The sequence below is a fragment of the Neoarius graeffei genome, chromosome 15 (assembly GCF_027579695.1).
Source record: "Neoarius graeffei isolate fNeoGra1 chromosome 15, fNeoGra1.pri, whole genome shotgun sequence".
NCBI classification, from domain to species: domain Eukaryota; kingdom Metazoa; phylum Chordata; class Actinopteri; order Siluriformes; family Ariidae; genus Neoarius; species Neoarius graeffei.
Window position 1 is genome coordinate 36,270,171 of NC_083583.1, and position 11,595 is coordinate 36,281,765.

Here is an 11,595-nt window from a genome sequence, read left to right on the forward strand (position 1 = left end):
ATGTATGTGAATAAGCCAAAATCCTTCTGGGAAAACATCTTGTGGACAGATGAGACCAAGATAGAGCTTTTTGGCAAAACACATCATTCTACTGTTTACCAAAAACGGAATGAGGCCTAGAAAGAAGAGAACACAATACCTACAGTCAAATATGGTGAAGATGTTTTGGGGTTGTTTTGCTGCCTCTGGCACTGGATGCCTTGACTGTGTGCAAGGTATCATGAAATCTCAAGATTATCAAGGGATTTTGGGTCGCAACGTAGGGCACAGTATCAAAGCTGGGTTTGCATCCTAGGTCATGGGTCTTCCAGCAGGACAATGACCCCAAACATCTCAAAAAGCACCCAGAAATGGATGGAAAGAAAGCACTGGAGGGTTCTAAAGTGGCCAGCAATGAGTCCTGATCTGAATCCCATTGAACACCTGTGGAGAGGTCTTAAAATTGCTGTTGGGATAAGGCACCCTTCAAATATGAGAGAACTGGAGCAATTTGCAAAAGAAGAGTGGTCCAAAATTCCAGTTGAGAGGTGTAAGAAGCTTGTTGATGGTTATAGGAAGCAATTGATTTCAGTTATTTTTTTCCAAAGGGTGTGCAACCAAATATTAAGTTGAGGGTGCCAACAATTTTGTCCGACCCATTTTTTGAGTTTTGCATGAAATTATATCAATTTTGCTTTTTTTCCTTTTTATCCAATGGACACAAAGGAAATAAACATGTATATAACAAAACGTGTAAATACATTAATTTTCTGGGAGATGTGCTTCATTTTCTGGAAAAAAAAAAATCTGGGGTGCCAACACTTTCAGCCATGACTGTACATGAGAAATAAAACACAACACAACACGGGAAAAGACCATCCCTTGTGCCCCCATGATCGAAACAATGCTGTGAAAGTACCTTTTAAGGTTCCCTTATATAGTAGGGAAAATATGATAAACTACTCAATATGGGTTCCCCTATGGCAGATAAAACATGATAAGCTGCCTTATAGGGTGCCATCTAGGGTGTCTCTAGAGAAGAAAAAAAAAATGTGATAAAGTCCCTGTGTGAGCTGTGACTATAAAACCAAGAACATATTAGAATAAATGCATTAAGATAAACTTGTGATTTATGTTACAGCAGGAACGACCGTCAAACCTGCTGTTATAGAAAATCAATCAAGACTTTCTGACCAATCAGAATCAAGTATTCAATCCCATTGGGGTATAGACAGACAGACAGACAGACAGACAGACAGACAGACAGACAAAGACAGATAAACCCTAGTCTAATGCTAAAAACAATAAAAAGTGGCCACAAAACTATAAAATGCGATGAACAAACATCTTACCTTTACAGTTGATGTCAAATTTTGCTTCATCTTTTATTTTAGACATCAAAAGCCTTTGAATTCCTGGTAGGTTCCCATTTCTGGCGTCCCGGAGAAACTGCTCCTCTGGGTCCAACTCCTCCATTACTTTAAGAAGAGGAACAAAGAAAAAAAAAATCACAAACATTAGCAACCCAAATACCAACCCCTGAGGAACACCACAAATACATTTTTGACAGAGCTGCACACAATCCGTATTTTTCAGACAAATTGTAGTGTTAAAAGACATCTTTGTGGATATTCTAACCATTAGGGTGCATCAGTTGCCCTCACTTTCATAAAATCTGATGCATTTTTGTTTGGGTGTTCCTTTTCACCAATAGACATCCTGTAAAATTCTCATCTCATCATCTCTAACCGCTTTATCCTTCTACAGGGTCACAGGCAAGCTGGAGCCTACCCCAGCTGACTATGGGCGAAAGGCGGGGTACACCCTGGACAAGTCGCCAGGTCATCACAGGGCTGACACATAGACACAGACAACCATTCACACTCACATTCACACCTACGGTCAATTTAGAGTCACCAGTTAATCTAACCTGCATGTCTTTGGACTGTGGGGGAAACCGGAGCACCCGGAGGAAACCCACGCGGACACGGGGAGAACATGCAAACTCCGCACAGAAAGGCCCTCGCCGGCCACGGGGCTCGAACCCGGACCTTCTTGCTGTGAGGCGACAGCGCTAACCACTACACCACCGTGCCGCCTCCTGTAAAATTTTTTGACCATATTCAAAAGTCTAAGGGTGGCACCATGAGGTGCATTTTTTGCCAAAAAATGCTTATTTTGTTTTCGCGTAAGGTTTGAATCACAATGTTGGACTCCATTTATTGATTTCTTGTGACCCAGAGATCATGTTAAGAACCTTTGCAAGGGATTGAGAAGCATTAATGTGATTCATAATACATTTGTATTGTTTAAAAGTAGTTGAACAATGATTCAATGAACAGCTAAAACTCAAACTGTGCTTGATGATATATTTAGAATATGTACTAAAAATGTGTATCTAAGATATTTGGTATACTCTATAAAGGTGCCATAATGTTTCATGAAAAGTGATCGAAATTTTGTCATAAAAGTAATAAAATAGCAGCTTTTTCCATAATTTGAGCTCCTGGTGCCACCATTAAACTTTTAAATTTTGTCAAAATATTTCACCCAGTGTGTTTTCTTACCAAAAGGAACATAAAAACAAAAATGCATCATGATCGGAGGAACTTTTCATTTTTAGGGGGCAACTGATGCACCCTACTAACTATGACTAACATACTTAAAGGAGATACAATAACGCAATATACAAGCCGAGCTAATTACCACCAAGACCTAAACGTCAACATTATTTTCAAGACATACAAGAAAATAAAGGCTTATTAACAGTGTTGACAAAATGATTTAAAATAACCTACACTCGCCTTGATTATGATAAATGTATAGCTGCACTTTCCACAAATCAAACACAAAGAATTACATTATCTAACCAAAGGTATGTGGACACCTGACAATTCCACCCATATGTGGTTCTTCCACAAACTGTTGGCACAAAGTTGGAAGCACACAGTTTTTAAGGATGTCTTTGTATGCTGTAGCATTAAGGTTTCCCTTCACTGGAACTAAGGTGCCAGCATGACAATGCCCCATGCACAAAGCGAGGTCCACAAAGACAAGGCGTGTCAAGGTGGGAGCGGTCCAAGCCCCGACCTCAACCCCAACGAGCACCTTTAGGATGAACTGGAACACAGACTGCACAGCAGGTCTTCTTATCTGATATCAGCCTGACATCACGAATGCTCTTGCGGCTAAACAGGCAAATCCTCACAGACATCCCCAAAATCTAATGGAAAGCCTTCCCAGAAGAGTGGAGGCTGTTGTAACAGGGAAGAGAGACTAAATCTGGAATGGGATGTTCAATAAGCACATATGGCTGTGATGGTCAGCTGTCCATAAACCTTTGGCCATAAAATATAGATTACACTCGACATCAATGAGGAAAAGCACTAATACTGTGAAGGACTTTGATGCCTTGGGTCTGTATTGCTGACAGAAATGGAAAGAGAGCAGATAGAAAAGTTAAATTAAAAAAAATATAATAATAATAATAAGAAGAAGAATCACACTGTTTAAAAAATAAAAATAAAAAACAAAACCTAGGTATTAATAAGTGAGGAAACTAACACAGGTTTAAGAAAAAATAAAAAACAGCACAAAAATCATCAGTTGCACATGTGAAATCTTTTGCTCTAATCAGTTATGCCTCTTAGTTAGGCAAGACTCCTATTTTATTTACTATTTGAAAATGATTAGTGTGCAATGTGAAGATGTCCAGGCAATATTGTTCAATAAAAATTGATTTTTAGCTGCTTGTGGCAAGAACAATCTCACTGTGTGAGATAAATCCTGTAAATGTGGCTGAAAAGCCTGGTACATGTTCTGAATGAGGTGGCACAATGCCACTCTTCCTTTTGAGATACAGTGCCTTGCAAAAGTATTCATCCCCCTTGGTGTTTGTCCTGTTTTGTTGCATTACAAGCTGGAATTAAAATGGATTTTTGGAGGGTTAGCACCATAGCACAACATGTCTACCACTTTAAAGGTGTTTTTGTTTTGTGACACAAACAATAAGATGAAAAAACAGAAATCTAGTGTGCATAAGTATTCACCCCCTTTCGTATGAAAGCCCTAAATAAGAGCTGCTCCAACCAATTCACTTCATAAGTCACATAATTAGTTGATTAAGATCCACCTGTGGGCGATCAAAGTGTCACATGATGTCTGTATGACTCAACCTGTTCTGGAAGGACCCTGACTCTGCAACACTACTAAACAAGCAACATGAAAACCAAGGAGCCTCCAAAACAGGTCAGAGACAAAGTTGTGGAGAAGTATGGATCAGGGCTGGGTCATAAAAAAAAAAAAAAAATCCCAAACTTTGAATATCCCAGGGAACACCATTAAATCCATTATAGCAAAATGGAAAGAATATGGCACCACTACAAACCTGACAAGAGAAGGCCGCCCACCAAAACTCACAGACCGGGCAAGGAGGGCATTAATCAGAGATGCAACAAAGGCACCAACAATAATGCTGAAGGAGCTGCAAAGATCCACAGCGGAGATGGGAGTATCTGTCTATAGGACCACTTTAAGCCGTACACTCCACAGAGTGGGGCTTGATGGAAGAGTGGCCAAAAAAAAAAAAAAAAGTCATTGCTTTTAAAAAAAATAAATCACGTTTGGAGTTTGCCCAACAGCATGTGGCAGACTCCCCAAACACATGGAAGAAGATTCTCTGGTCAAATGAGACAAAAATTGAACTTTTTGGCCATCATGGGAAATGCCATGTGTGGCGCAAACCCAACACCCTGAGAACACCATTTCTACAATGAAGCATGGTGGTGGCAGCATCATGCTGTGGGGATATTTTTCATCTGCAGGGACAGGAAAGTTGGTCAGGACTGAAGGAAAAATGGATGGCACTAAATACAGTGAAATTCTGGAAGAAAACCTATTTGAGTCAGCCAGAGGTTTGAGACTGGGATGAAGGTTCACGTTCCAGCAGGACAATGACCCTAAACATACTGCTAAAGCTACACTGGAGTGGTTTAAAGGGAAACATTTAAATGTCTTGGAATGACCTAATCAAAGCCCAGACCTCAATCCAACTGAGAATCTATGGCATAACTTGAAGATTGCTGTACACCAACACAACCCATCTAACATGAAGGAGTTGGAACAGTTTTGCCTTGAGGAATGGGCAAAAACCCCAATGGCTAGATGTGCTAAGCTAATAGAGATATACCCCAAGAGACTTGCAACTGTAATTGTAGCAAAAGGTGGCTCTATAAAATATTGACTTTTTTGTGGGGGTGAATACTTATGCACACTCCAGATTTCTGTTTTTTCATCTTATTGTTTGTGTCACAATAAAAAAAAACAAAAAAACAAATGTGCACCTTTAAAGTGGTAGGCATGTTGTGTAAATCAAATGGTGCTAACCCCCCAAAAAATCCATTTTAATTCCAGCTTGTAATGCAACAAAACAGGACAACCTTTTGCAAGGCACTGTATCTTGAATATCAACCAATACTCATATCCATCCAATATGGTTTTCTTTCAAAACTACTAAGCTTTAAAATGGTTTTTAATTGAAATGCTTTACAGTTAAACACTTTCACATAATAATTACTTACATTTTAAATATAAAGTATGAATATCTCATCTCATTATCTCTAGCCGCTTTATCCTGTTCTACAGGGTCGCAGGCAAGCTGGAGCCTATCCCAGCTGACTACGGGCGAAAGGCGGGGTACACCCTGGACAAGTCGCCAGGTCATCACAGGGCTGACACATAGACACAGACAACCATTCACACTCACATTCACACCTACGGTCAATTTAGAGTCACCAGTTAACCTAACCTGCATGTCTTTGGACTGTGGGGGAAACCGGAGCACCCGGAGGAAACCCACGCGGACACGGGGAGAACATGCAAACTCCGCACAGAAAGGCCCTCGCCGGCCACGGGGCTCGAACCCGGACCTTCTTGCTGTGAGGCGACAGCGCTAACCACTACACCACCGTGCCGCCCCAAGTATGAATATAACAAAAATAAAAATTAATGCTAACAAGTGGGGGTGGGGGGGGAAACACTTTATATGTTGAAAACATTTCCAGTTTCAAAAAGACATGACTTTTCCAAATCCAATTCCAGTCTTTGTGGATTGTTACAGGATCTGATATTCAATCCACCATTTTTGCTGGTATCAGCCAATACCGATACTGGACATCAGACTGGTGCCATCTCTTCTTTCCAATCCTCCAAGTCAAATCATTACATTAATATCACATGATTGTTATCTCTGGTTTGAACAGGAACTAGATCATGGCACCCCGTGGCTCCTACACTCCCAGACTATTTATGGGGGGGGGGGGGGGGGGGGGGGGGGGGGAGTATAATAAAAATATATTTTGTTAAATTTGGTTATGACATATCTAAAATGTTAAAATTATCAGAAAAAAAAAAGTGTTGAATTGATACATTTATCATTGTACATACAGTACACTTGAGTATTTCTGTTATTTCCTCATCCTTTCCCTTCACTCATAGTGACAAGACATTCACAAAAGAAGCAGAGAAACTAGTGTCTTGTGACTTCCTTACCCTGATCAGGAAATAAAAATGCTGCTGTTTGACAGTGCAGCACATGATGCTGGTTTAGTTACATGCCTTTTCATAAAAATGTTGAAAGTAGCTTATCCAAAGACAACGGTTCCTTTTATTCAGAAAGAGCTTTGTAATGCTGCGACATGTTTGACTCTGCCTGTATTTATTACCGAATGTAATCCACATGGTGACTGCAATGTGCTTCAATTACAAACAGCAGCAGAATCAGCCTTCGCAACCGGGGAAGCATTTAAAGGAATAAAAACACTCCGTTCGAAGCATGGTGGTGTAATGACAATTTTTTTTAAATTCACATCATGTCCTGAAGTGTTTTATTCCATTTATAACATTATTTATTTAACAAACAGTTCATACCTTATTTTCCTGAATCTGTATTTCCCTGTATCGCAAAAAACAAACAAACAAACAAACAAACAAAAAAAAACAGCTTTTAATTATAATTGCTTCCATCAGGTCAAAACAAAAAAAAAGTTGCAATTTTTAGAATTTTCTTTTCGTGTGAAAGACAATATAAACCACATGTCCCTTTATCTCAGCTTTCCATGATGATTATTTTAAAAAGAAAAATTAAAGAAAGAAAATATAAACAGGTTAGTCTAGTTCCTGTTATCTTTTACATTACAGCAGCTATACATTATTTTTCTCTCTCTTGAAGTTAATAAGACAAATATTTGCAGTTTGTTATATTACTGAGAAACCGCAAAGCAGAAACTCCTCTGTCTTTTCCATAGCAAAAAACCTGACCGTTACTGACCATGGCACACACAGCACTCCTCTGTCCAAATCTCTCCAAATCCAGCTCTGATGTGGACATGGTTTTGTTCATAATAAGCAAAGTTGTTCGAAAATGGCTCAGTTTAAGTGGTTAGACCACAAACGTTTCAGCTCTTCCGTCCAGGAGAGTTTTAGGAGATGAGCGTGTCATAACTGCTCTGATGGACATTTAGCAGACGTTTGGAGTTACACTTACTGCTGTCCATTTTGGAACATTATTGCACTCGGTGTTTAGGAGTGGAGGACTCGTGAGCAGAGACTTCAGACTTATTTGTTACCTGCACGTGACCTCATCCTTCTTAGTGTCTTGATTTGATTAGGATTTAACTGCTCTTGGGAATTTAAAAAAAGAAAAAAAAAACAGTCATAATTCCTAGCAGTCTTGGTGCTGCTCAATGACAGTGTTGGTTGGTTGGTTGTCGGTGTGCATGATATAAACTGAAAAGCAGTAAATCCTTTTTATCTTCTAATCTCAGCACAGGTGGATTCTTGACTCTGATTGGTCAGAAGGTGTTGATTAATTTTCTATATAAGCAGCTCTGACAATAACGCAGTTGTAATACAGACCACCAAATCGTTTAGATGAACAAAGGCAACAAATAGGAACAGATAGTTTTAAATTGGGCGGCACGGTGGTGTAGTGGTTAGCACCGTCACCTCACAGCAAGAAGGTCCTGGGTTCGAGCCCAGCGGCCGACGAGGGCCTTTCTGTGCGGAGTTTGCATGTTCTCCCCGTGTCTGCGTGGGTTTCCTCCGGGTGCTCCGGTTTCCCCCCACAGTCCAAAGACATGGAGGTTAGGCGAATCCGTGGCTCTAAATTGACCGTAGGTGTGAATGGTTGTCCATGTCTCTGTGTACACCCTGGTGACTTGTCCAGGGTGTACCCCACCTCTCGCCCATAGTCAGCTGCGATAGGCTCCAGCTTGCCTGCGACCCCGTTGAACAGGATAAGCGGCAACAGATAATGGATGGATAGATAGATGGATGGATAGATAGTTTGAAATTAACACCCACACACGGTATTGTGCAAAAGTTTTAGGCACCCCTTTTTTTTAATACAAACTGCGTTATACAGTGGCATGCAAAAGTTTGGGCACCCTTACTGAAAATGTTTCTTCCTGTGAATAGTTAAGTGAGCAGAAGATGAACTGATCACCAAAAGGCATAAAGGTAAAGACGATACATTTCTTTTCAGCATTTTCTCCAAGATTTGTGTATTATTTTTGTTTTGTACAATTGGGGAGTGAAAAAAGAAAAGGAACACCATGCGAAAGTTTGGGCACCCCAATACATTTGAGTTCTTGGGTAACTTTTACCAAGGTTCCAGACCTTAATTAGTTTATTGAGCTGTGGCTTGTTTAAATTCTTCATTAGGAAAGGTCAGATGATGCAGATTTCAAAGCTGTATAAATTCTCTGACTCCTCAAACTTGTCCCTAAAATCAACAGCCGTGGGATCCTCCAAGCAACTCCCTCGCATTCTGAATAATAAAATAATTGATGCTCACAAAGCAGGAGAAGGCTACAAGAACGTAGCAAAGTGTTTTCAGGTAGCTGTGTCCTCAGATTGTAATGTTAGTAAGAAATGGCAGTTAAACAGTGGAGATCAAGGTGAGGTCTGGAAGATGAAGAAAACTTTCTGAAAGAACTGCTCGTTGGATTGCTAGAAAGGCAAATAAAACCCCGTTTGACTGCAAAAGACCTTCAGAAAGATTTAGCAGACCCTGGAGTGGTGGTGCACTGTTCTACTATGCAGCGACACCTGAACAAATATGACCTTCATGGGAGAGTCATCAGAAGCAAACCTTTCCTGCGTCCTAGCCACAAAATTCAGCATCTGAAGTTTGCAAATGAGCATCTAAATAAGCCTGATGCATTTTGGAAACAAGTCCTATGGACTGATGAAATCAAAATAGAACTTTTTGGCCATAATGTGCAAAGGTATGCTTGGAGAAAAAAGGGTGCCGAATTCCAGGAAAAGAACCCCTCTCCAACTCTGAAGCATGGGTGTGGATCGATCATGCTTTGGGGTTGTGTTGCAGCCAGTGGCACAGGGCACATTTCATTGGTCGAGGGAAGCATGGATTCAAATAAATACCAGCAAATTCTGGAAGCAAACATCACACCATCTGTAAAACAGTTGAAGTTAAAAAGAGGATGGGTCCTACAATAATACGATGATCCAAAACACACCTCAAAATCTACAATGGAATACCTCAAGAGGCACAAGCTGAAGGTTTTGCCCTGGCCCTCACAGTCCCCGGACTTAAACATCATTGAAAATCTGTGAATAGATCTCAAAAGAGCAGTGCATGCAAGACAGCCCAAGAAACTTGTAGAACTGGAAGCCTTTTGCAAGGACGAGTGTGTGAAAATCCCCCAGGTAAGAACTGAAAGATTATTAGCTGGCTATGAAGTGTTTACAAGCTGTGATACTCGCCAAAGGGGGTGTTACTAGGTACTAACCATGCAGGGTGCCCAAACTTTTGCTTTGGGCCCTTTTCCTTTTTTGTCTCATCTCATTATCTCTAGCCGCTTTATCCTGCTCTACAGGGTCGCAGGCAAGCTGGAGCCTATCCCAGCTGACTACGGGCGAAAGGCAGGGTACACCCTGGACAAGTCGCCAGGTCATCACAGGGCTGACACATAGACACAAACAACCATTCACACTCACATTCACACCTACGGTCAATTTAGAGTCACCAGTTAACCTAACCTGCATGTCTTTGGACTGTGGGGGAAACCGGAGCACCCGGAGGAAACCCACACGGACACGGGGAGAACATGCAAACTCCACACAGAAAGGCCCTCACCAGCCACGGGGCTCGAACCCGGACCTTCTTGCTGTGAGGCGACAGCGCTAACCACTACACCACCGTGCCGCCTGTAATTCTTTAATAAATGTTTAAAAAAAAAGTGACAAATGACCAAAGTATTTGATGAATAAAACACTTCTGCATACGCTGTTCAAGGAAATACCTCTGTGAGTGTGGATCATTTAACCGTATGCAGGTTTCTGCTCTAAAACTTTCAGCAAAAGTGCTTTGGAAAATTAAAGCGTCACTTTCATATCTTACTCCTGTTATCTAATGTTGTGATAATTGATCTGTCTTGTAAATATTAACATTTAATAGCATGTCAAGATGTGAATATTTGTGAAATCCAAATACTTTCATTTATTTAATTAATAGATCTCAAAAAACATACACAGTAAAATGCTGATTTAATTTCCTCTTTGAAAGATGTGGTCATTTATAGCAGTGATCAATTTCAAATGAAATCCATAAAAACACTAAAATATCAGAAATAAACATGAGATATTGTACTATAGGCTTATTTAGAGGAGATTATATGCATATTACAGACCTGTGCATGTAATAAAAGCAATAAACAAAATACAAATACTCATCAAAAACATCTACAAATGTGATTAACATTTACTAAGAGAGGAAAAACAAACAAACAAACAAACAAACATGTTAAATTGTTTTGTTAGCTACAGACTTTGTGTTGTTTGTTTGTTTGTTTGTTTGTTAAAAAAAGAAGGCATTATTGCTCATAATGAATCCTGCTGAATATTTGTTATTGATAGTGAAGTTTACTCACCGCAGTGTGGTTTAACACATCACTTCACCTTCTAGCCCACAGTGATGAAGCACAGTGACAAACTATTTCATCTATTTATATATTTCTACATACATGAGCCATGTGATTACTCACAGCACTGAACTCTTCCTGTTTTTAAATTATTCTAAATATTTAATGATGACTTTTTTTGCTTCCTTTTCTTAAAGTCATTGCATTTTTTTTTCTGTTGAGCAATTTCCCCCAACACACAGCATCAAAACACAAAATTACAACCAACAGTTTAACAGCTGACCACGGGATAAATACCAAATCTCTTCTTACTGTACACGAAGTGTTCGATACAGGGTGTATCAGCTATTATCTCGTACCCTAGGTAGTGCGCGTAAATAGGAAGCAAAGGGTGATTTCCTATTCGGCCTCTCAGGGGACGTTAATCAGCACTTCCGGGTTTTAAAGCCAAAATTGCTGAGTCAAAATAAAAGTAGGACGTAATGAATTAACTATGAAATGTCACACTGTAGCACGGGTGTAGACTCGCTCTTTCATCACATGATTTGAGTGGCATTATTGAGAAAAATTCCAGGTGTTGTCAAAATAATTATTTTACGTATTCTTGAAAGGTTTAATAAACCGACTCGTTAATATACTGGAATTATAATTAAACTTACATTAATACATATAA

General features: G+C 39.9%; 1 protein-coding gene across 2 annotated transcripts in view; it reads right to left on the minus strand.

The window, feature by feature from the left end:
* Positions 1-11,202, minus strand: part of osbpl1a (oxysterol binding protein-like 1A) — a 73,650-nt gene extending 62,448 nt beyond the window's left edge. Inside the window, exons 1-3 of one of the 2 annotated variants that reach the window (XM_060941211.1) lie at positions 10,932-11,202; positions 6,907-6,931; positions 1,332-1,457 (exon numbers count right to left, since the gene is read on the minus strand). In XM_060941211.1, coding sequence (XP_060797194.1) covers positions 1,332-1,455 — 124 coding nt within the window. In that variant the 5' untranslated portion in view covers positions 1,456-1,457; positions 6,907-6,931; positions 10,932-11,202. The remainder of the gene's footprint in view (positions 1-1,331; positions 1,458-6,906; positions 6,932-10,931) is intronic. The other variant, XM_060941212.1, reaches the window with a different exon arrangement.
* Positions 11,203-11,595: the final 393 nt, after the last annotated feature.